This window comes from Myotis nattereri (assembly GCF_964212035.1).
Source record: "Myotis nattereri genome assembly, chromosome: 11".
Classification (NCBI taxonomy): Eukaryota; Metazoa; Chordata; class Mammalia; order Chiroptera; family Vespertilionidae; genus Myotis; species Myotis nattereri.
In genome coordinates this window covers 29,314,535-29,340,358 of record NC_138086.1, presented here as the reverse complement: position 1 = coordinate 29,340,358, position 25,824 = coordinate 29,314,535, and the positions used below count along the sequence as shown (strand labels likewise).

Below are 25,824 nucleotides of genomic sequence, written 5' to 3'. Positions count from 1 at the left end.
ACATAATGAATGGTATATAATGATACTAAATGGACAGCTAAGTTAGTGAGTGAATAGAATGAATTAAGAAAGCCGTGTTGGTGGGAGGTCATGTAGAGAACCAGATTTAATCCTGCCATCACAAGCCCGGAGGAGACACATTTGCTTAAGGATAAAATAGGGCTGTGAGTACTGTCCTGCGAAGTCTAAAGGGAAATGAACTAATAAATAGTACACTTCCTTCTTGATGGGCTCTTTAAAACAGTTTAATCTGCTCTTCCTTATACAAATTCAGTATGGAAATCTTGAGTTTAGAGTACAGCTACCTTGGGGCCAATTTCTCATTCCAAAAGAATATTCATTTTACAAAAGAGGTCTTTAGATAGTTTTTCCCCCTTAAAGCATTTTTAAATTTAATTTTTTCATTATGGAAAATTTCAAAGTTAAAGTAGAGAAAATTGTACAGTATATCCCAATGTGTTTTTGGGGGGTTATTTGAAGAAGCCCAACTTCAATGAGTGTCAATATTTTATCATTCTTGTTTCATCTATCTCCACCATCATCTCACAGTTTTTCTTTTGCTGAAATATTATCATGTAAATTTCACACATCCTATCATTTCACTGTAAATACTTCAGGTGTGTCTGTTTTAAAAACATTACATAATGCCATTAACCCATCTAACAAAGTTGACAATGAGTCCTTAATATCATCTAATATCTACTTCATGTTCTATTTTTCCCCATTGTCTCAAAAACGAGTTGATATATTCCAATTTGTATCAAAACACGGTATGAATGCCCTAGCTGGTTTGGCTCAGTGGATACAGCGTCAGCCCAAGGACTGAAGGGTCCCAGGTTGGATTCCAATGATTAGTGACATACCTGGATTGCAAGCTTAAGCCCCGGCCCTGGTCAGGGCATGTGTGGGAGGCAACCAATTGATGTGTCTCTCTTATATCAATGTTTCTCTCTCTGCCTCTGCCCCTCCTTTCCACTCTCTCTAAAAATCAATGGAAAAAATACCCTTGGGTGAGGTTTAATAAAAACTAATCAAACAAAAAACAACAACAATAAAACAAACATCATATGAATATGCCATTTTCTAGATTTGTCTCTGAAGCCTATTTTAATCTATTACAGTGTCTCCTCCTCAACCTTTCTGTTAAACCTTAACTGGGGATTGAACCTGCAACCTTTTTGGTGTATAGGACAATGCTCCAACCAACTGAGCCACCTATCCAAGGCCACTTTTTTTTTTTTAAGAAACCAGGTGATTTGTTCTATAGAATCTTCCAAATTCAAAATATAGCGGATTGTATCCTCATGGGGTTGCGTGTAATTTCTGTGAATTAATGGTTAGATTTAGAGGACTGATTAGATTCAGGCTCCCTTAAATTTTTTCTTAGTTATTTTTTTAATATATCTTTATTGATTTCAGAGAGGAAGGGAAGAGAGAGAGATGGAAACATCAATGATGAGAGAGAATTATTGATTGGCTGCCTCCTGCACAACCCCTAATGGGGATCAAGCCTGCAACCCAGGCACATGCCCTTGACTGGAATCGAACCTGGGACCCTTCAGTCCACAGGCTGACGCTGTATCCACTGAGCCAAACCAGCTAGGGCTTAGGTTTTTTTGTTTGTTTGTTTTTGTTTTGTTTTTAATTGACTTGAGAGAGAGGAAGGGAGAGGAAGAGAGAGGTAGAAACATTGATAAAAGAGAAACATCAATTGGCTGTCTCCTCCATTTCCCCTATTGGGATCAAGCTGGCAAACCAGGCATGTCTCCTGACCGGGAATTGAACTGGCGACCTCTGGTGCATGGGTCAACTTTTAATCACTGAGCCACACTGGCTAGGACAGGTTCCCTTTTTGGTCAAGAATCCTATATAATAGCCGAAACCGGTTTGGCTCAGTGGATAGAGTGTCGGCCTGCGGACTGAAGGGTCCCAGGTTCGATTCCGGTCAAGGGCATGTACCTGGGTTGCGGGCATATCCCCAGTGGGAGATGTGCAGGAGGCGGCTGATCGATGATTCTCTCTCATCGATGTTTCTAGCTCTCTATTGCTCTCCCTTCCTCTCTGTAAAAAATCAATAATAAAAAAATATTTTTTTAAAAAAAGAATCCTATATAATAAAAGGTTAATATGCAAATTGTCCCTCCACCAGGAGTTCAACCAGGGGGCGGTGCCAGCCAACTGGACCCCACCCATGCATGAATTCGTGCACCAGGCCTCTAGTACTATATAAGTGGTGCTTTCTACTTCTTGTCACTTTTTATGAAGAGGTCCCATAATGTCTGATTGTCCTATCTTTAGTGATGAAGATGGGAGTGTGGGTTCGTCATTTCAGTCTGGTCCGTCCATTGTAACGTTCTTTATCTGATCTCCTACTCAATGGTTTTAGGAGCTATTGATGTTCTTTGTTGTTTAGATCTATTATTGCCTGAGGGGTTACAAAATGGTGTTTTCCTAATTCTCTCAGTTCTTCTCTAATAGCTGTTATTTGTGTATAAAGAAGACTTTTTCTCATGCATGGTTACCCTGAAATACAGTTCATAGGCAGCTGGATTCTTTCCCCTGTACATTTAATATCCTTAAAAGTTTATCATTTGACAAAAAAGCCGAGGGACACATTTACTTACTGCTAACAAATTAGGACTTTAGAAAGTTGAGCAGAACTATAAAAAAGAGCCCTAGCTGGTTTGGCTCAGCATATAGGACATTGGCCTGACGACTGAAGGATCCTAAGTTTGATTCCGGTCAAGGGCACATGCCCAGGTTGCGGGCTCGATCCCCGGTTGGGGGCGTGCAGGAGGCAGCCGATCGATGATTCTCTCTTATCATTGATGTTCTCTCTCTCTCGCCCTCTCCCTTCCTCTTTGAAATCAATAAAAATATATTTTTTAAAAAAAGAAGAAGAATCAATGCTGAGCCCCTGCCCTGTTCCCAGCGGGAGGGACATGAGTGTCCCTGGGCCGCCGCGGTCGGACGGGGTCCTGATGGGGAGGCCGGGGAGCAGACCCCGGGTTTAAGTGACACTTCTCCAGATGGAGAGTTAATAGAGGACCTGCCTGGAGAAGACAAAGCTGTGAGCCACTGGCAGAAGCATTGCTTTCTCACTACCTGCTGGATCTGCAGAGATCAAAACAAGCCCTCCAGGTACTCATGCAGAACCACGGGAACAAGAGGTTTCAAAATTTAAAGAATGTCATTCTGTGTTGGATATTAATGCTTTGTTCACTGAAGCCAAACGCGTTCATGCCAAGTTGGTAAATATAAGGAAGGAAATGCTGGTGCTTCACAAAAAGACATCAAAGTTAAAAAAAAAAAAAAAAAACACTAAACTGCAGCAGAAGAGGCAGAAAGAAGAGCTGGGAAGGGAACAGCAAGGAGAGGAGGAATTTGAAAGAGAAAAGCAGTTAACTGAAAAGGAGTGAAAAGTTGAATGTGTGTGTGTGTGTTCTTCCTGCCCCTGCCCCACGTGCTTTGCGTTTAAGAAGACTTAAGAGCAGGCTGACGTTAAGGTGGTGCCTCATACCATCGTGTCCTGACTGAAGTCCTTCCCGTAGTGCTGCCTCTAATGTTCATTTTAGCCATTTGAGAAGCTGCTTCTCCCCCCGCCCTCCCCCTTAAGTAAAAGACAAAATGTCATTTGGTTGGACATTTATGCGTAATTTTTCAATTTCTGTTTTACTTCATTTTAAAATTCAGTATTTTTGGCCTTGAATCACATATGAACTGGAAAATGGTTTGCTTGTTTTTTAATAGTCTAGACTTTATTTTATTTATTTTTTATTTATTTATTTTTTTAAAAATATATTTTATTGATTTTTTTACAGAGAGGAAGGGAGAGAGATAGAAAGTCAGAAACATCGATGAGAGAGAAACATCGATCAGCCGCCTCCTGCACATTCCCCACTGGGGATGTGCCCGCAACCCAGGTACATGCCCTTGACCGGAATCGAACCTGGGACCTTTCAGTCCGCAGGCCGACGCTCTATCCACTGAGCCAAACCGGTTTCGGCTAGTCTAGACTTTAAATAGTTAAAAATTAGTACGAGCGTTTTAGTTTCCTAATAACTGTGGAATTAAGTTTCAGTTTCTTATTTTATGAAATGACGTGTCTCTTTTGGCATCCAATGCTGGCTTTTGGCAAAAAAAAAAAAAAAAGAATCAATGCTTTTTACACTTTAAGTGAATGGGAAAATAGCATTTAATTAATTTACCAAAGTTGGAATAATTTCTGCATTTTTCAAAAAGCATGAGTGCTGGTACATCTGTATCAGAAATATGCAGGGATGTAGTCCAAAAAAAAAAAAGAGAAAAATACCAGGAGAAAATGATCTGAGAAATCTTTGCTTAGTGGCTGGAAGTTAAGGACAGAAAATACTTGGGCCTACGGGACAGGGGGCAAGTGAATTGTGACTCTCTCGTCTTTGTAGCCCTCAGCCGGCACAGACCCTGCCAGAGCCTGGTATCTCGGTATTTCTTCCTGAGCAGAAGCGTCCCTTCCCGCCACTGAATGGATATGAGGTACCTGGTTTTTACGTTTCGGTGGGTGGCTATGGGAAGGTGGGGAAAAACACTTTGCTACAAGTGTGTGTATTTGTTTGAATGAAGGAACACATCGCTTCTGTGAAACTCTGGGGTCAAGGTTTAAAGGTGGGCGGCTAAATGGTGATGGTGTCACTTTCCCAGGGACGACTGCCCTGTCCCGGGAGCCTTGTTGTCTCCAGAGTCCTGCCACACAGGATCTCACTGGGCAGACCCTCTGACAAGCCTGTGAGATAGGTGTTAGTACCTTACTTTATGGGCGAGAAAACGGGAACTCGGAGAGTGACAGTGACTTGTCCACTAGTTGGAGTTCAAAGGCTGGTTTCAAGGGGAGACACACAGACTGTGCTCAGCACGTCACCTGGTGCGGCTGGGGCGAGACTTCCTCGGTCGTTGAGGCTGCACGTCATGCTCGAGCTCGGGGTACAGGCTGCTTTGCTCGGGCTGCAAGGGCACCTTCGATGGCCTTTAACTCGCCAGGTCACTGGACTAAGGCACGCACCTTGGGGGTCTCCCTTTACCTCTCTGCATAATGCTTCGTTAGCCACGTCAGCCTGAACAGACAGGCCCAGTGCCAACTAGTTCAATGGAATAAACTGCCAGACCGGGCAACCCAAACCAGCTTATCCCGCCTGCTGTCAGAGGCCTGGCAACGAGACTCAGTGGCATAGGGGGCCACACATGTGGCCATCGCATGCTTTAAATATGTCCTGTTTCACATTTTTACATTTAAAAATTTTTTTTTAGTTGTCAGAGATCAATAGCTATGGCTCGGAATATGCCAAAGTAAGTGGGTATTTTAGAGCGACGATGAAACACGTCAAGATTGAGAAGATCAGGAAGCTCAAGAATCTGCAGCTCTTGAATACTTTTCAAAGGTTGGTGGCCATGTGATCAAGTTTCTTCGCGAAGAGTTTACAGGGATTCGTTGAGGCCTGTCCTTTGCGATGTATAGTCCCTGGTTTCTTTCAGTGGTCAGCAGTTTCTTCGATCTCTAGTTCTCATTGCGTACACTGGAGCTTCTCTCTTTCAGCGTTAGTTTTGTAATCCAATGATTTCACGTGTCTGTCATTTAAAAGTTTTCACCAATTTTGTTTTCTAAAGCTGTTTTCTTAATGTCAGTAGCTCCATTCTGAACGCTGGTGAAACGACATTTTTAAGGCAATTAGACTCTAGTTGGCATTAATGTTGTTAACCAGTGTGGGAGAAGAAATGTTCTCGGTATTAAGTTTCACATTTCCTGTGTTAGGAAAAAAATGGAGATGAAGGTCACCGAAAAATACCTATTTTGTGCCACACACCGCGCTCACGTAGATTCTATCTGTGCGAATAATTTCGACTGGATCTCGCATGGGACTTCTGAAGGCACCTATGGAAAAGGTTTGTGCTGGAATAGAGAAGCCTGGGCTGTAGGTCATAAGGCGGGCTGTGCGTTGCTTCTGTTATGAGGTTGTGTGATTATTTTATATGAACCAGAAAGTCCAAACTTTCGTAGTCAAGGAGAGAAAATAGCTCACCTGCCTTAAGTGCCCAAATTAGAGTGGCAAGTTGACCTGGGACCTGATGGCCACACCTGAGTCCTGCTCAGGTCTTCCGTTTTCGGAAGAGAAAACTTCCCTTTTTTCTGAAACACCTTAATTCTCTGAGACTCTTGGATCTCATACACACTTGCAAGCTACACCACCTGTTGGCTATTACTCAGTTCTGGCTGTGGCTCTCTCTGACCATGTCCATCCCGTAGAAGCCACAGGAAGTAGCCTCCATTGCCACGAAGAGGTTCTGATAAAAGATGGGAGCAGAGGCCTCTCCATTGCAGGCCATGCGGGGTCCCCTGGGGACTGAAGTTACACAGGTCTGTCCACACATGAAGTCTTTTCAGCTCTTTCTGTTTGCTCCTCACCTTCATGCAATTCTTAGAAACAAAACCAACAAAAAAAAAACAAAGTCTCTCTCGTCTTAAAGGAACACATAATAGTTTATCAAGGTTCAAAGTGGGCTCAATTCATACAATTAAGATTAAAATCATACACGCACACCTCAAAAAAGCAAAAAGCCAATTTGTCAACAAATATTTTTCATTGATTTTTTTTAATGTTTTTATTGATTTTGGAGAGAGATGAAGGGAGGGGGGAGAGAGAAACATCCATGTGAGAGAGAAATATCAGTCGGCTGCCTCCCGCACGCCCCCTACTGGGATTTGAGCCTGCAGCCTGGGCATGTGCCCTGACTAGGAATCAAACCAGCAACCTTTCGGTGCATGGGGCAATGCTCAAGCAACTGAACCACACCCTCCTGGGCAGTCAACAAATATTTTTGAGTACCTGCTATATGCTAGATGTTGGGGACACAGTGGTAAACAAGTTAGACATGCCCTCCCCTCCCCAATTATTTCACATGATTAATAAAATGATTGCATGTGCAGCTTCTGGGGAGGAAAAGAATATGTCCTGTGGACACCTAACCCAGCTGGAGAGGTGTTCCCCAGGAAAGGCAGATAGGGGTTCCTCTGCCATCTAGAGTGAGTCAGCATGTAGAGTCAGGGACAAGTGATGGAAAGTATGGCCACACAACAGATTTGGGACGTGACCCTAAGTGCATCGGAAGCTAATGAAGGGTTTAACTTGGTCTTATTCCGCGTGTTGTCTAGTTAACAACGCCCATTATTTTTTGCAGTGCATTTCTAGAGCCCATCCTGATCATCAGAAGCTGACTATGATTCTCTCTTTTTCCTTATATATTCCTTCCAAAGATTCTAATTCTCTCTGAGGCAAAGAACGTGTCCGGATAAATAAAATACGGTTATGTATCAAAAAAAGTGCAAACAAACATAAGAAATAAAAAACACAGCACAGTGTCTTTGACAGTACTAACCCATTACATCAATTATACTGGTTGAATGTTAAAACCTGAATAGAGTAGATTTTTAGAAAGTCAGCATATTGGGAAGTCTAAGTGTGACTTGTGGAACAAATCACATCCAGCTAGGGAAAAAAACAAAAAAAAGATTTGAGAAGAGTGTTTATGAAGATGAGACATGGTGGCAAAGGCGTGGGAGGCTATAGATAGTCTAAGATTTCTAGGACTAAAGCAGAAAAAAAAGGTCTTTACAAGTCATGATTGTATTTATGAAAAAATAAAAATAAAACCATATTAGCTTAAATGTGCATATCTGTATGTACATGCCTAGGAACAGGTGTGTAAGAGAATTCCCACCAAGCTGTTAACTGTTTGGGAAGGAGAGTGGGAGTGGAAATGGTAGGTCAGTATAGTCAGACTATCATTTAAAAAAATATATATATATATATATATATATACTTTCTTTTTTTAAATATATTTTTATTGATTTCAGAGAGGGAGAGGGAGAGAGAGAATCACCGATTGGCTGCCTCCTGCATGCCCCACACTGGGGACCGAGCTTGCAACCCGGGCATGTGCCCCTGGCCGAAATCGAACTGGGACCCTTCAGTCCGCAGGCCTACGCTCTACCCACTGAGCAAAACCGGCCAGGGCAGCCGTGGACAAACTACGGCCCGTTTGAAATGAATAAAACTATTGAAAAAAAAGACCATACCCTTTTATGTAATGATGTTTACTTTGAATTTATATTAGTTCACACAAACACTCCATCCATGCTTTTGTTCCGGCCTTCCCGTCCAGTTTAAGAACCCATTGTGGCCCTCGAGTCAAAAAGTTTGCCCACCCCTGGGCCAGGGCAATACTTTTTATTGACTTCAGAGAAGGGAGAGGGAGAGGGAGATAGATAGAAACATCAATGATGAGAATCATTGATTGGCTGCCTCCTGCACTGGGGATTGAGCCTGCAACCCAGGTATGTGCCCTGACTGAGAATCGAATCATGACCTCCTGGTCCATAGGTTGATGCTCAACTACTGAACCACACTGGCTGGGCCGGACTGTCATTTTTAACTCTAAATATTGTTGAACATCATTTACCCAGAATACCCAGTAGCGTACCTATTCACGATAAGCAATATTTCATGAATTCAAACATCTGAATTATAAAAAAAAAAGCAAAAAATCATAAACATTTGCAAAAAAGTATTTAACATTTACTACTATAAATACTACAAATTCATTTTTCCTATTACTTTTTGCATAGAAATCAGACTTTTCAATATATACTCATTTCATTTAAACAGGCAGAAAAGGCCCTGGCTGGTTTGGCTCTGGATTGAGCGTCGGCCTGTGGACTGAAGGGTCCTGGGTTCAATGCCAGTCAAGGGTACATGCCTGGGTTGCAGGATTGATCCCCAGTGGGGGGGCGTGCAGGAGGCAGCTGATCAATGATTGTCTCTCATCATTGATGTTTCCATCTCTCTCTCTCTTCCCTTACTCTTTGAAATCGATAAAAATATTTTAAAAAATAAATAATATAAAAGGGCAGAAAAGCATGTGGCATTGATAAAAATAAAAGTAGGAATATTTTATTTGTTAGGAACTTGTTGATCTGCTGAGTATGGAAACCTCAGTGATTATCAGAGGGTGTTTTAGAGTTGAGGATGAGGAATCAACTGTCTTTGAAAAGCCCTGCCAGGGTAATGGCTTGCCATTCTATGCCTCTTCCTGTCACATTTTTCACGACCTTAACATCAGTAGTAAATGACCTGTGTCCCTTACAATATTAAATGGCCTTTGCTGGAATATCTTTAGTTCATCAGTTATAATTCAACTCACCCTGCATGAATTGCATCATTGTGATATCTCCACTTGGTCATTGCACCCAGTGGCTCTCACCATCACAGTGAGCCCTGCACACTAGCAAATGTTTCTGTTATTCCAGTAGGATTATGCACTGTATTCAAGTTTACTTGTATAATAAACACTCTTTAAATACAAAGGAAAGCCCTAACTGGTTTGGCTCAGACTCTACAGTCCCAGGTTCGATTCCAATCAAGGGCATGTACCTTGGTTGTGGGCACAACCCCAGTAGGGAGTGTGCAGGAGGCAGCTGATGGATGTTTCTAACTCTATCCCTCTCCCTCCCTCTCTGTAAAAAAATCAATAAAATATATTAAAAAAATAAAAATAAAAATAAATACAAAGGAAAGCTTGTAAGTATCAGTAAGGTATTGTTGACATATACTTAGTCCAGTGACTTTTTTCAAACTTTTTCGTGTCATGGCACACACAAACTAATTGCTAAAATTCTTTGGCACACCAAAAAAAAAAAAAAAAAAAGGTATAATTTTGATTCATCCACACCAGACAGCTATGGTTGTGTTGGCTGCTGTTGTTTTTTTTATTTAACAATCTAAGGGGGAAAAGGTCAGCACCCCTGACTAAGTAGTCAGGTATTGAATGTTTTAAAAATTCTTGCGGCATACGGGTTGAAAATGGCAGGCTTAGCCAATGCCTGTCATCTAATTGTGTGTAAATAATCTTATAAACTACATACTTCCTTTTATAATAATTCTTAACCTTTTTTTCTTATTATTTCTAGGAAATTACTTTACAAAAGATGCCATTACTGCCCATAAAAACTTCCAGTCTGATCCCAAAAACATCGTTATGTTTTTTGCCCGAGTCCTGGTCAGAGATGTTATTGAAGGAAAGAGGAGTTACACAAGCCCTCCTCCACCGTATGACAGCTGTGTGGATTCAAGGTTGAATCCTTCCATTTTTGTCATCTTTCAGAAAAATCAGATTTACCCAGAATATGTGATTGAATATACCGAAGCAGATAAAGCGTGCGTGGTTAGTTAGAAATGATGAGGACACCATCACAAAGGATGCCATAGCCATTCCGTCCACTTATAAAACCCGATCGCCGCCGATAACCGTTAAACTTTTTTACATTTTCTCAATTACTTATCAAATGCCTTAGGTCAGTGGTTCCCAAACTTTGTTGCACATGTGAATCATCTGGAAACAGACAAACAAAAATCCCAGTGTTCAGAATGCATCCCCTTCCAACTAAATCACTGCTTCTGCGGGCGAGAGCCAGGCAGCGGTGTGTGTCGTAAACTTTGGGAACCACTGCCTTAACTGTAACTGTAACTGTAAAGACGTAACTGTAAAGAACAATTTCTAATACTGTGATTGCAGCAACTACTGTCTCTCCCAAATACTCTTACAGTTTACTGTATATGGCACGGTTTTGTGTTGGTTAAATTGAAAATAACTTAATTTGGGAACTTTGAGAGAAATCTAAAAATGCCTATTGAAATAAGCACATAAGACAGTACAGCCTTGGATAATGATTGTGAAAAGATGGGGGAGGGGAATGCTTAGGAATATCCAGGGGGCGGGGGGGGGGGGAGTAAAGGTAATTTAAATGCCATTACAGACACAGCCTGCGTACCGTACCATTGCAGTGAAACTGATGGGCATACATTTCGTTATCTCTACGTTTATTTAGGGGGCCCCATCCAGGTCGACTCTGGAATTCATAAAAAAGAGTTGCCGAGTGTGGCTCAGAGAGAAGTACCAACTCGAGTTAAGGGCCCGTTTGAGCTCTTAATATCATTATGTCAAAGTAGACACTTAGGTTCTGATCAATATGATTCCAGAGAAGGCTTTTCTCAGGTTGGACTTTCATGAGGTGTGTGTGTTTTGGGGGCACTGAGGCGCAGTCACCCGAGTCACACAGGCATGACTGACAAACTGGAGGGCTCCTATAGTCGTTCGCTGTGGCAGATGAGGCTCACCGAGGAATTAGGAGCAGGGCCCTCCTGTTGCAGGATGGGTCCCCTAAGGAGACAAGATTTGTTTCCTGGTGAGCACAGAATCAGAACTAATAGGATAATGCCTCAGACAGGCTTTGCGCCTGCAAGAGGCTTTTTTTTTTCCTAAAGTAACGAAATGTATGGAATTGTTGTGCAGTCAGTTTTTAGAGCAATTAAGCTGCCTGGACCAAGTTCCTTATTATGAGTCAGGTTTTTCCTTTCAATTTTCCTTTTCAAACATTCCATCCCAATCTCCAAATATTCCTTATAGTTCCTTCCAGCAGACATGTTATAAAAACTAATTAGCATTTGAGGTTTTATATGTCAGATTTTTAATCAGTACACAGCCTGCTACAATTCTTTGGCTTAAAGGATCCACCAGTAACAAATGTTGAGAGGACTTTTTAGCGTAAAGTTGTTTTCTGGGAGGCTTGCCACAAATACTCTTGTTTACTTCTTCCTTTTTCATGGTAGTTTCCGTTCTGGAGTTTTCATTTCCTGATCTTGACCTTCAATGTTGCAGAGATCCAACTTATACAACTCTCTCCGACCGCCCATTAGACATCTCTAGTGGGATATTTCACAGGCATCTCTGCTTTACCAGGTACAAAACGGGATTCTGGCTCTGCCTCCCTCAGATGAACCAGTTCCTCCCCAGGGTTCTGTTGTAAGTACGTGGTATCACCATCCACACATCTGCTCAAACAGCAATCCACAAGTTGCCCTGGACCCCCTCCCCCTACCTTCCCCTGAGCATCTAAGCTGTTCTCAAGTTCTGTTTTCCCTCTTAAATACCTTGGTCTCCTTCTACATTGTTCTTTATTTGGCAGCAAGAATGGCCATATTTTAAAATTTTTTACTTAATAATCATCATCTTTCAAAACACAAATCTGATCATGCCTTTAGAGTAAAGTTCAAGATCATTATCATGGCCCCACATGATCTCTCCCTTCCCTACCCTCCATCATTTATTTTCTCCCACACAAGCTGCTCTGGCTTTTCTCCAGTCCTTTGGGATCTTTCACATAGCTCGTTGGTCTTCAATTAGCATCGCTGCCTTCTCTTTAAATGGCAAATACTTTGTAACGTCCACATTATTATCCTCAAAATGCAATTTAGTGGTAATGTACTCTATCTACCTAGATACAATTTTAGAAATACATTTAAAATTAAGTAATGTTAATATAAAAGGGAAGTTAAAAGTACATAACTTGGATACGACTATACTAGAAGACCTAATTAAGTACTCAGATGTTTACATCTATTTAGAATGAATAAGCAGGTAGGAGATTAGAAGCTATTTTGTACAAAGAAGTATGGGAAAATGAAACAGCAGGGATACAAGTGGACATTAGAATAAAAACTAGTGACATAATAACTTACTTGCATATGCTGATAATAAGGACACCTTAATTGATGTGGATATTTTAAAAAAATATATATTTCTTTATTGATTTCAGAGAGGAAGAGAGAAGGAGAGAGAGATAGAAACATCAATCATTGATCGGCTGCCTCCTGCATGCCCCCTAATGGGCTCGATTCCCCTTAGGGGGCATGCAGGAGGCAGCTGATCAATGATTCTCTCTCATCATTGATGTTTCTATATCCCTCTTCCTTCCTTTCTGAATTTCACTATGTAAATGCTCCGGCATGACTACGGTATACGACATCATGAAATAGATATTTATTCCTGCTTTGAGTGAATACCTTTGGATTTAGGAATCGATCAGAGGCTACTTCCTATAAAGAAGTACAGGAAAATGAAAGATAAGACACTAGACACTAGAATGAAGACCAGTATTAGGGTAAGTGATAATAGACCATTACCTTATCTGTGTATGGTAAGGGAAAGAGCGAAATTACCTTACTGTAAATAAGGATAATAAGACAAGGCAAATTACAGATTGTCTAAGAGGAAAACATATATATTCTCTCAGGCGACCTGTAGGTCCTACATAAATGTCCAGCGGACATTAGAAAGTCGTATAGATACTGAATAATTCTTCGTTTTGTGGGGCTAACCCATATACTGCAGGACATCTGTTATCCCTGGTTGCATCCACTGAGTGCAAATAATAATTCCCAGTTATGAAACCAAAACCCATCAATTTCTTTTTTCTTTTTTTTAAAATATATTTTATTGATTTTTTATAGAGAGGAAGGGAGAGGGAGAGAATTAGAAACACCGATCAGCTGCCTCCTGCACATCTCCCACTGGGGATGTGCCCACAACCAAGGTACACGCCCTTGACCGGAATCAAACCTGGGACCTTTCAGTCCGCAGGCCGACGCTCTATTCACTGAGCAAAACCAGTTTCGGCCCCATCAATTTCTAAACTATCACTGGTGAGACCCACAGACTCAGTTAACATCTAGCATCTTGAGATTAGCGTGTTTACCTTCATAAGGAGTCCTATAGATTAGATCGGATGCTTGCCTCCCAAATCCGGTTTTTAAAATAATTTGTGCCTTGCTTTGTTAATTTTTAGCGTCTATCCAACTCGAGGTTGTCTGCTTTCTGCATTAGAATGTAAGCTCCTTGAGGGCCGAGCCAACTTGCCTTGTTCACTGTGCTGGACCCCATAACTAGCTGACTGCTTCAGACCTTGATAAAATAAATTGTGTGGACGTTAGCTCAAGTATTTCTATTTCAGTCGTTGAATTGTATCTTCTTCTTCAAGCTCAATTAGAGACTAATAAAAAGTAAATGCAAATTTTTCTCTGCTGCCTTCATTTGCTTTATTTCTAGGTATCTCCACAAGACAGCCAACTGCAGACACACATGATTCAATGAGGGATAGAGAATGTGTTTTGCCCCTTCCAGCTTTATCATTCCAGTGGCAATCAGGCAGGTGGGTAATGACGAAGGAGCCTTCAGCACATGGCCGGGAAAGGCAGGGTGGTGGTGGCAGAGAAGTCCACAGCCTGTGGGCACATCTTTTGTTGAGGAGGAGGAGAGAGAGAGAGAGAGAGAGGCTGGAAGCTGCTAAGATATCTTTTTTCCTGTGGTCAGGGGTAGGACCAGGGCGAGACTGAGGCACAAAAGTTGAAAGTGTAAATGGTCTTCAGAATTTTCCTTTGAAAGCCCTTCTCATTCTTTCATCACAAAGCTTGGATGGAGAGAGCGGAAAATCCCTGTGTGGCAGCATAGATTTGATGAAAGTGAAGGCAGAATTGCCATGATTTGGACCTCAAGGTAAATAGCAACCTGTTGCTTGCCTGGAGCACGGAAATGCCACCAAACCAAGCATGAGCAGGTGTTTGAGTTTTTCCAATTAGTCATTTGTCCTCTTTGTCTATTTTCTCGGGCATGTCTCAAGTTTTCAGACATGTTTAACGTTGCTATTCCCCAGGTTTAACCTCCCTTCTGTGCTTCTCATTCTTCGTTTTTGCTAAGTGATCTTACCAACTTTCACAGCTTCTGCCACCTAGTACTTTGATGTCACTCACCTATATTTCCCTTCATCTTCCTTCAACTCTTGATCTGAATATACAACAGCCTACTGAGAATGGATCTTGGATTGTCCATTGCAAACTAAATATAAAAAATTGAGATTATAATCACTTAAGTCATGTTTCTTTTCCATTATTCCTTGTCTTGCTTTTCTAGAAATCCATTCTTAACTGCCGCCAGGGATATTTTTAAAACACATATCCTACAGCATGGCCAGGCACTGTTTTAAGTTTAGGCATACAGCAAATAAAATTCCTGCTTTCACACACTTGAATCCTACAAATGCATAAATAAGCAAGATGAAAAATCAGTGGTAGTTTTCATGTGAAGGAAGCAGGGGAGAGAGAGAGAGAAACATCAACTTTGAGAGAGAAACATTGATTGGCTGCCTCCTGCACGCCCCACACTGAGGGTTGAGCCTGCAACCCAGGCATGTGCCCGGGAATCGAACTATGACCTGGTCCATAGGTTGACACTCAACCACTGAGCCACGCCGGTTGGGCTGGGGAGCTACTTTAGATTGGGAGGTCAGGAAAGGTCTTGCTGAAGAGAAGACTAGACCTTCCAAGCTCAAGAGTTGAATGACAAAAAGGAGATCTCTAGATGAGGGGGGAAGCATTCTAGGCAAGGGATCATTTCACCTCCCTCTCCCCCACTAATGAATTCCTGAAGTGGCTTCCCAAAGTCTTCCTATCTAATAAAAGAGTAATATGCAAATTGACCACTCCAACACACAAGATGGCCAGCAGGAGAGGGCAGTTGGGGAAGATCAGGCCTACAGGGGGAGGGCAGCAAGAGAGGACCAGGCCAGCAGGGGGAGGGCAGCAAGAGGACCAGGCCAGCAGGGGGAGGGCAGCAAGAGAGGACCAGGCCAGCAGGGGGAGGGCAGCAAGAGAGGACCAGGCCAGCAGGGGGAGGGCAGTTGGGGGCAACCAGGCCTGCATGGGAGGGAAGCAAGAGAGGACCAGGCCAGCAGGGAGAAGGCAGTTGGTGGGGACCAGGCCAGCAGGGGAGGGCAGTTGGTGGGGACCAGGCAACAGGGAGAAGGCAGTTGGGGGGGGACCAGGCCAGTAGGGGAGGGCAGTTGGTGGGGACCAGGCAGCAGGGGGAGGGCAGTTGGTGGGGACTAGGTAGCGGGGGAGGGCAGTTTGGGGGATCAGGCCAGCAGGGGGAGGGCAGTTGGGGGGACCAGGCCAGCAAGGGAGGGCAGTTGGGGGGACCAGGCCAGCAGGGGAGGGCAATTGGGGGCAATCGGGCCAGCAGGGGAGCAGTTAGGTGTTGATCAGGCTGGCAGGGGAGTGGTTAGTGGCAATCAGGCAGGCAGGCGAGCGGTTGGGAGCCAGCAGTCCTGAATTGTGAGAGGGATGTCTGACTGCCCATTTAGACCTGATCCCACACTGGGCAGTTGGACATCCCTTGAGGGGTCCCAGATTGGAGAGGGTGCAGGCTGGGCTGAGGGACATACCTTTCCCGCCTGCCCCCCCTCCCTACCCCCCGCACAAATTTCGTGCACTGGGCCTCTAGTCAGTATATAAGTCTAAACTTCATAGCATGGAGAGAAGCTCTTCTGACATCTGGCCACTTGCCTTCCTCTAGTTTCTTTACATGACATTAACTCATTCGATCCTCAGAACCACCCTGTAAAATAGCAATGAGGCTAGTTGAATTCCCAGGTTATGTCTTATTCATCTTTGTACTAGGTCACTGCATTAGCCGTTGGCTCAATAAATGTTCATTAAATGAGCACGGTGTTGGCAAAAAGGATTTTGCTTAGTAAATGTACAGGTCTAGACCCGTGCTGTCCACACAACTATCAAGTGAGCCACGTGGGTAATTTACAATTTTCTCATAGCTACATCAGAGAAGTAAAGAAGCAGATGAGCCCAGCCAGTGCAACTCAGTGGTTGAGCATCGACCCACGACCCAAGTGGTCACTGGTTTGATTCCTGGTCAGGGCACATGCCTGGGCTATGGGCTTGATCCCCAGTGTGGGGTGTGCAGGAGGCAGCCTATCAATGATGTTTCTCTCTCATGATGTTTCCCTCTCACTTCCCCTCTCTTTAAAGATAAATAAAAACATTTTTAAAAAGCAGATGAAATTATAACATTTTATTTAAATATCAATGTAACACAATTAACAAAGTTATCAATGAGATATTCTGCATTCTTTTCATTCTAAACCTTTGAATTCCAGTGTGTGTGTCTCACACATCACATCTCAATTTAGATTGGTCACATTTCAAGTGCTCTACAGCCACATGTGGCTGGCTGGTGGCCACCTCCTCACTTACTGACTTCCTAAGGCTACCCGCACCTTCTACCACATGATAGAACATGAGAGACAGAAATTAGCCGTTAACAACTGTGGGCCAGCTCTGACAAAAGACTGCTCACATTCCTGTATACCTGTTGGAATTTAGGATTAATTTCTAGTTATTTATTTCTCCGATTATCCCGAGGAGACAATAGTCAGATGCTGCAGAACCTGGGAGACTCTGCTTATTTGCACATGAACTTCCAATCTGCTGCCCACAGTTAATACACAGGAACAGACACTTAAACAATCACAAAAGCTTATTCAGTGTACAAGAGGCCCCAAGACAACACTTTATTCTGGCTATAGGTGGCAAGAGATGTTATGACAGATGTTATAGAATCCAGATGTTAAAACAGGAATGGAATGAAGGATCATCATTGCCCCAGGCACAAGGAACAGCTCACTTGTTGCCAGATTTCTTAATTCCACCTGTGGCCAGGGGGCCCTTCACTGCCTTGGCGTTTAGTTCCTCAAGTTTCTTCTGCTCCCCTTTTTGCTTCTGCTTGAATGCCTTTACTTCGCAGATTTCCTTGGGTTGCTTCTGGCCACCGTCGCAGCTGGATGTGGGGCCTACCAGTCCTTCCCCAGGAGTAGACACTTCTTCCTTGCAATTAGCCCGTTTCACCTTCTCCCATCCCTCTGTCTATAGCTAATATACATCCTTTCAGCCCAGTTTACCCCCCCCCCCCCCCGACTTCATGTATAAAAAGGCTTGCAAGCCCTGGCCGGGTTACTCATTTGGTCAGAGCATCCGCCCCATACGCCAAGGTTGCAGGTTGGATCCTTGGTAAAGGCACATGCAAGAATCAACCAAGGAGCCCAGCTCTTGTAGCAGGGTGGTTGAGCCGGGACTTGAACCAGGAGGTTGCGGACGGATTCCGGTCAGTGCACAAGCCTGCGTTGCAAGTTCCATCCCCGGAAGCGGGTGCAGGAGGCAGCCTACCCATGATTCTCTTATCATTGATATTTCTGTCTCTCCCTCTCCCTTCCTCTTCTCTGAAATCAATAAAAGCATATAAAATAAAAAAAGAATCAACCAACGAATGCATAAATGAGCGGAACAAATCAAGATTTCTCTCTCTCTACCCCTTCCTCTCAAAAAATAAGAAAAAATGAATTAAAACAAAGCAAACAAGCATTTGCAAAACTCCAGTAGGACGGACATGCTGCTGGTGGTTTAGACGCCATGCCCAGAGAATGGCCTTTTTTTAATTTACTTATCAATTTATCTATTTATTTATTTTGCTAATAAACCCTGTCTTAAAAACACTTTAGCAGTGGAAGTCAAAATTTTTTTTGAACTCACATTACCTATTTCATCTTTGCAGCCCTTACCAGTCCCTCAAATTCTCTCATTTGTTTGCAAGATCCCCCCCCCCCCACCCCACCCCCCGCAGGCAGGGACTCACCCTGACCCGTGCCTGGCACAGAGCAGGCGCTCAGTAAGGTGCTGTCCCTGCCTGGCCCGCCTCCAGGGGGGCCCGCGGGCCCACGGCCGCCGCCCCCCGCCCTCCCCAGACGGCCTCGGGATGCTGGTTTGAAATCGCGGACGTGACTGGGAGGAGCCTGGCCGCCTCGGATTTCCGCGCTGGGCCGCGCAGGGAGCCGGGGCGGCCATGGCGGAGCCCACCGTGTGCTCCTTCCTCACCAAGGTGCTGTGCGCCCACGGGGGCCGCATGTTCCTGCAGGACCTGCGCGCCCACGTGGAGCTCTCGGAGGCCCGGCTCGGCGACGTGCTGCGCCAGGCCGGGCCCGACCGCTTCCTGCTGCAGGAGGTGGCGGTGCAGGAGGGCCCCTGGGACGCCGAGGCCGAGGTGGCGGCGGGCGCGGGCGGCGGCGGCGGCGGCCCCTCGGCCTGCAGGGTGGTGGCCGTGTCCTCCGCGCGCCTCTGCGCCCGCTACCAGCGCGGCGAGTGCCAGGCCTGCGACCAGCTGCACTTCTGCCGCCGCCACATGCAGGGCAAGTGCCCGAACCGCGACTGCTGGTGAGCGCGCGGGGGTCGGGGCGCGGGGCGCGGGGCCCGGGGCGCGGGGCGCGGGGCGCGGGGACCGGGGCCGGGGTGGGCCGGGCGGCCTCCCGGACGCAGGCGGCGGCGCGACCCTCGCGCGCGGGCCTGGCCCTTCGGGCTGGAAGCGGGACCCAAAAGAGATGAAAAAGGGGGTCGTGTGCCCGAGTGAGTCAGGATTGGGACTTTGGGGTTTACGCCCGAACTCCTTTTCGGGGAGCGTTTGCTAATCCCGTCAGGGCCTTGGACCCTTTATGCAGAGCTTGCCTCCTCCCACCCAGACGCACAGTTTTACGGAAGCTGGTCTCTCCTCTCTGGGTGTAGAAAGACCAATCTAGTCCGAGCCCCAGGAAACGGAGGGGTGGATGGATGATTTGGGAGAGGTCGCCTGACTCTGCCTTGGTTTACTCAAGCTCCCCAAAGTGGGGTGGGGGCAGGCTTTCTTTTTAACGTTGGTGGCACGTTGGTGGCTTGTGGGGGTGGGCAGCTGTTTGGGGTGGAGAAGACAAGTGCACTCACCTGCAGAACAGGTGGGCACCCTCTGTCAGGGCAGGTGAGTGGGGGTGGGGCACACCCTTGGCTTTAAATATCCTCATTGAAAGTGAGGATGACCCTGGGAGGGGAGATGCATCAACCCAGCTTTCTTATTACCAGAGCCTGTTAGGCTGCAGTACCTGGTGTTCCTGTTTATTAACTTCACGTCCAAGTTGAAAGTGACCCTAGGGCCTAGGCAAAGAATGGGACCGACCGGCCTCCTCACCTAGGCCTCTGATCCAGAGCCTTCCTTGTGTTCTAGGTCTACCTGTACCCTTTCCCATGATATCCACACACCTGTCAACATCCAAGTCCTGAAAAACCATGGGCTTTTTGGCCTCAATGAGGCCCAGCTTCGGATTCTGCTTTTACAGAACGACCCCTGCCTTTTACCAGAGGTGAGTCACCAAGGAGTCACCCTCATTGTCTGCCCAGTGGAAAAAGTCAGGGGGGAGCATGGCAGCCTGAGGTGTACCCGGGTGGTGGGTGGGGTGGTGACCTTTCTGGAGTCTCTGATTTTACTGGACTTTGATACTCAGGGAGGGATGGACCCCTGTGGTATAGAAATAATTATAAAGGCTACTGGTTTTTTGAGTGTTTACTAGATGCTAAGCAGTTTATATACCTTAGTTTCTTAATAACTTGTCCCCATTTTACAGGTGAGGAAACTGAGTCTCAGATAGATTAACGTGCCTTAGGTCACATGATAAATGGCAGATTTGAATGTAGGTCTGTCTATGAAGCCGGTGTTGTGTGAATTGCCTGTTTATGCTTTTGCCTATTTTTTTTTTTTTATGGAGGCATTTTTCTTTTCCTGTTAATTTATACGATGTCTTTAATGATAAAAAATCATTTTCTGGTCATATTTGTTACAAGTATTTACCCCCATTTACTTTTTTGGCGGTCTTAGATATAAATTTTAATTGCTTCAAAGCAACATGACTCAGTTTTATACTTAAAGAGTACCCATTATAACTGCTATAATGGTGAAGTTAGTATGTTTGTAACCGTTTAGCTAGACACAAATACTTTTTAAAAATAAAATAGTTGGATTCCTAGCTCTGGCCGGTTAGCTCAGTTGATTGGAGCATTGTCCCAATGCACCAAGTTTATGGGTTCGATCCCCCATCAGGGCACATACAAGAGTCAACCAATGAATGCGTAAATGGATGGAACAGCAGGTCAATGTTTCTCTCTCTCAAATCAGTATATAAATTAAAAGCCCCGGTCGGTTTATTCAGTGATTACAGTGTCATTCCATGGACCGAAGGGTCTTGGGTTCAATTTCCAGTCAAGGGCATGTGCCTCAGTTGCAAATTCGAGCCCTAGTCCTGGTTGGGCTTGTGGGGGAGGCAACCAGTGGATGGTCTGTCACATTGATGTGCCTCTCTCTGTCTCTCTCTCTCTCTCTCTCTCTCTCTCTTTCTCCCTCTTCCTCTCCCTCCCTCTCCCCCTTCTCCCACCCTTTCACTCTCTCTCTCTAAACATCAATGAAAAAATATCCTCGGGTGAGCATTAAAATATATATATATATTAAAAAAATAGTTGGGCCCTAACCGGTTTGGCTCAGCGGATTGAGCGTTGGCCTGCGGACTCAAGGGTCCCATGTTCGATTCCGGTCAAGGGCATATACCTTGGTTGCGGGCACATCCCCAGTGGGAGTGTGCAGGAGGCAGCTGGTCGATGTTTCTCTCTCATCGATGTTTCTAACTCTCTATCCCTCTCCCTTCCTCTCTGTAAAAAATCAATAAAATATATTTAAAAAAAATAGTTGGAACCCTCAAAATAAAATTTTATAATAAACCACCCATTAAAAGTTGAGTTTTCTAATCTGGTACAGTGATTTTATTAGACACTCCCGAGTTGCCAGAAGAGGGGTGAGAAGAAGGGAGGGTGTTGGGGAGGAGAGGGTAGTTCAGGATTGTGGTCCCATTTTAATGCTAAGAGATGGCAGGGTCTGGAAGGGAAGAAGGCCCCAAAGCTGGAGCCTTTGGTTCAGATGGCAGAGGCTGCCCTCAAGGCAGCAGCGTGTACCCACAGGCAGCACTGGAGTCAGCCTTAGGAGCCAGGAGGTTTCTTCTTGGCGCCCATCTCCTTTCTCGTTTCTTCAGGGGTTGAAGTCAGGTTTGGTATGTCATGAGTTAGGTACATTCCAACTACGTTGCCAGGAGGGACACAATGCCTGATCATCTTTTTTGTGTGTGAGCTTAAGAGCGATTTTATTTTATTTTTTTAAATATATTTTATTGATTTTTTACAGAGAGGAAGGGAGAGGGATAGAGAGTTAGAAACATCAATGAGAGAGAAACATTGATCAGCCGCCTCCTGCACACCTCCCACTGGGAATGTGCCCGCAACCAAGGTACATGCCCTTGGCCGGAATCGAACCTGTGACCCTTCAGTCTGCCGGCCGACGCTCTATCCACTGAGCCAAACCGGTTAGGGCAAGAGCGATTTTAGGGGTGACAACCTGACCCATCCTTATGAAGGTCCCCACCAGGCGGGTCTTGGTTCACGTGAGACAGACCCAGTTTACATCAGTTGCCCTAATGTAATTATTATAGTGCTGCCTAAACAAATGCCCTTGTCTGGCTGACAAATGATCTGTTCACATTACCTGTCTAGGTTGGTTTCTCCACACAGAGGGATTTAGGTGTGTGTGATTTCTTGAAGTAGGGCTCCTTGCAAAAACTTGGTAAGATAAAATAAGAGGGAAGCAGGTTACAGGGAAGGACAAGCTACAAGCAAGGCAAAGTCAGTCTTTGAGGATTCATGGCGGGGATCGAGCTGCAATTACCCTGAAGAATTGAGGCAAAGGGCCAGCCTTTAGTACCTGCTTAGAATTCACTCATTGGCTACAGACTTTGGGAAAGTAAGGTAGGTCCAGAGAAGGTCTAAGTCAGAGAGAGGCAGCTGTGTGTTAGTGACAGCTGGGGAGATCTGGAAGGGAGTACTGTAACTACCCACCCGCCTTCCACCAAATGATTTTATAAAAAGTGCATTTTTTTTTTTTTTTTTTTTTTAGTCCTCACCCGAGGGTATTTTTTCCATTGATTTTCAGAGAGAGTGGAAGAGAGAGGGAAAGACAGAAACATCGACATGAGCGAAACACATCGATTGGTTGCCTCCTACACATGGCGTGACCAGGGTCCGGGGCGGGGAGAAGCCTGCAAGCGAGGTACGTGCCCTTGACTTAAACGGAACCTGGGACCCTTCGGTCTGCAGGCCCGAGCTCTATCCACTGAGCCAAACCGGCAAGGGCCTACCCAACGATTTTAACAGCCATTGGTGACCAGAAGTTGTCAGTTGGAGAAATGGTCATTTATTGGCTTAAAAGATACAGTGCAAACCAATGTTTTCAGTGTTGCCTCATTTCTCTCCCAGGTCTGTCTGTGCTACAACAAAGGTGAAGCCTTGTATGGCTACTGCATCCTCAAGGACAAATGCAACAAGTTTCATGTGTGCAAGTCCTTTGTCAGGGGAGAGTGCCGGCTTCAGAAATGCAAACGGTCCCACCAACTCATCAACGTGACATCCCTGAAGCTGCTGGAGGACCAAGGACTGAATGTGTCCAGTGTCGTTAATTTCCAGATCATCTCTACCTACAGGCACGAGAAGCTGCACAAGATGCTTGAAAATAAAGGTGAGAATGTCAGACGTAGACAAAACTCCTTCACTGAGATAGTTTTTTAAAAACACACACATATTTTTATTGATTTTAGAGAGGAAGGGAGAGGGAAAGAGATAGGAACATCAATGATGAGAGAATCATTGGTCGGCTGCCTTCTGCATGCCCCACACTGGGAATCGAGCCTGCAACCTGGGCATGTGCCCTGATTGAGAATTGAAACGGTGACCTCCTGGTTCTTAGGTTGATGCTCAACCACTGAGCCATGCCGGCCAGGCCTCACTGATGCCGTTTTGATCTGAAGGTGAGTCTGGGGAGAAAGCACTTCAAGTGTTTAGAGCTCTGTCCTAGGGGAAGTTTGGGACAGTCAATGTTTTATGATACAGAACTGTGATTGTAACCAAAGAAGGGAAGGGATGGAGTTATTTCCAGGGCTGCCAGCTAATGGCATCTGCCCAGTGTGTGAACAGTGGAGCTCCTCGGTAAGTTGGGGGTCAGGAGGTAGATAGGCCAGTCTTAACAGCTTCGTTAGGAAAAGAGAGGAGGGAGATGGGCCAGTGACTAGAAAGGTAAGGATAATGTAGGGATGGCTTTCTCTTATTAAATTGAATTGAAGTTTTTTCTTTTTTAATTGTTAGGAAATTTTAAGCACATTACTGAAAAATTTGGATCATAGAATAAAGATAAAAATTGCAAAGGATCACTCATTCAAATGCACAGTAATTGTTACCGTTTACTTGCAAGCCCTTCAGTTTTGTTACTATACGAAGACTAGTCCAGTTGTAGTCAAAGTATGTTTTGGTTTAGCATCTTAAACTGTCACTCTATACAACATCATAACCATCTTCCTATCTCGAAGCTTAGTCTGTCACTTTTTAAGGTCTACAAAGTATGATTGGTGTTCTTTTCATTGGAATGCTTTCAGGTTACTTATTCTGTTAGATTTGCCTGTAGCTGAAAATCAGTTTCAGTGGGTGGTAGACTCAGGAGAATTGTTGATGGGAAAACCATATAATTAAATCAGAGTCTCTAAGCTTTTATTATGGGCTTTTCTTATGTTGGGATGGTAGTGGCCGACTTCCTAGGCAGGTAGTGAGAAGGTGGGGAGGGCTTTGCATATACCAGTGTCGGAGGCTATCTAAGGACCCTGAATGGTGGCAGGGACCTTCTACTCTATATTATGTATAGAGCCTGTCGTTATCTTCATCTGTTGTTTTGTGGCTCTCCCCTAACTATGAAATAGTTTCTTTCTGGTTGCTCTGTGTGTGTTTAATATTATATATATATTTAAATATACTTTTTTTAAAAAAAATATTGATTTTTTTACAGAGAGGAAGGGAGAGGGATAGAGAGAAACATCGATGGGAAAGAAACACCGATCAGCTGCCTCCTGCACACCCCCTACTGGGGATATGCCCGCAATCAAGGCACATGCCCTTGACCGGAATCGAACCCGGGACCCTTCAGTCCGCAGGCCGATGCTCTATCCACTGAGCCAAACCAGTCAGGGCTAAATATACTTTTATTGATTTCAGAGAGGAAGGGAGAAAGAGAGATAGAAACATCAGTGATGAGAGAGAATCATTGATTGGCTGCCTCCTGTACACCCCACACAGAGGATTGAATAGCCCACAACCTGGGCATGTGCCCTTCACGGGAATTGAACCTGGGACCCTTCCGTCTGCAGGCCAGTGCTCTTTCCACTGAGCCAAACTGGCTAGGGCTAATATATTTTAAATTCAGAAGACACAAACTCTCCAAATCTAGAATGTTTTTCTGAGATCTGATTCGCTGGACTAATGCTCCCAATATAAAATGAAATTTAGAAATGGAAAAAGGAGTGTCTTAGGAAACCTCATCTCTTCTTTTTAGATAATTCAGCGTCTTCTGTTGAGCACTCACTGGGCCTTGAGAAGCAAGGAAGACCAGTTCCTGGGGCTGCAGAAGCCCGTCCCCTGGCTTCTGCCCCTGCCCAGTCGGCCACGAAGCCATGTGCAGGGAAACCGTGAAGGACGTCGCTGAAGTAAGAAGAAGCTCAAGAAGCTCGTCCAGTTGGAAGGTCTGGAAACAAAGCTTCCGTTTTGAGCTTTGATTTGCAGCTATTCATTCATTTAATTATTTCTTTAAAATACCTACCTCACTGGGTGTCGTGAGAATGAAAGAAGAAGGAAAAGGAGACGTCAGATTTGGAGGGTAAGGTCGGGGATGAGGTTGGAGCAGGCAAAGAGAGGGTAAACCTGAGTGCAGATGGGCTCCGTGCTGGGCAAGGCCTGGGATGGCAGCTTCTGCCTGCAGTTCCTGAGAGCTTGCCCGGGCCGCTGGCAGAGCTCGTGAACAGGCAGGTTTCGCTGACTTGCTCTGTGACCCGGCCACGTGTTTGTCTGCATGCCCATATATACAGTTTGAGTACATCAACCTCATAAGCATCTTCTCATATTTGTTCACATTTATCATGCATCATTATTTTTATGCACAGATACATTCGTATATCACAGTTTTCTTAACTGCTTCCCTTATCCTGGGAAATTTTGATTCTTTCTAACAAATTTGGAATATAACTCTTTTCTTAAAATCCACACAATATTGAATTTTTAAAGTTAGTCTTTTGCTTAGCTTATGGTTGCAAAATGATACTATCTTTTGATTTGCATTTCTTTAGGTTTT

The 25,824-nt window shown here is 44.6% G+C and overlaps 2 protein-coding genes and 1 pseudogene across 3 annotated transcripts in view; all 3 read left to right on the top strand.

Annotated features, from left to right (window-relative positions):
* Positions 1–10,260, top strand: part of ZC3HAV1 (zinc finger CCCH-type containing, antiviral 1) — a gene marked incomplete at its 3' end in the record, with an annotated part of 54,784 nt that extends 44,524 nt beyond the window's left edge. The window contains exons 10-13 of the mRNA XM_081101757.1: positions 4,425–4,515; positions 5,284–5,414; positions 5,786–5,916; positions 9,998–10,260. Coding sequence (XP_080957883.1) covers positions 4,425–4,515; positions 5,284–5,414; positions 5,786–5,916; positions 9,998–10,260 — 616 coding nt within the window. The remainder of the gene's footprint in view (positions 1–4,424; positions 4,516–5,283; positions 5,415–5,785; positions 5,917–9,997) is intronic.
* On the top strand, positions 2,943–3,453 carry LOC308526610 (biogenesis of lysosome-related organelles complex 1 subunit 6-like; annotated as a pseudogene). The gene has a single exon. The product of its transcript is annotated as a biogenesis of lysosome-related organelles complex 1 subunit 6-like (transcript).
* Positions 10,261–18,609: 8,349 nt separating the features above from the next.
* ZC3HAV1L (ZC3HAV1 like) lies at positions 18,610–25,169 on the top strand (the record flags this gene model as incomplete). The annotated part of the gene is made up of 4 exons (XM_081102792.1): positions 18,610–18,977; positions 19,795–19,930; positions 22,917–23,175; positions 25,033–25,169. The coding sequence occupies 4 exons, from the start codon at positions 18,610–18,612 to the stop codon at positions 25,167–25,169; spliced, it is 900 nt and encodes a 299-aa protein (XP_080958918.1).
* Between the last annotated feature and the right edge of the window lie 655 nt (positions 25,170–25,824).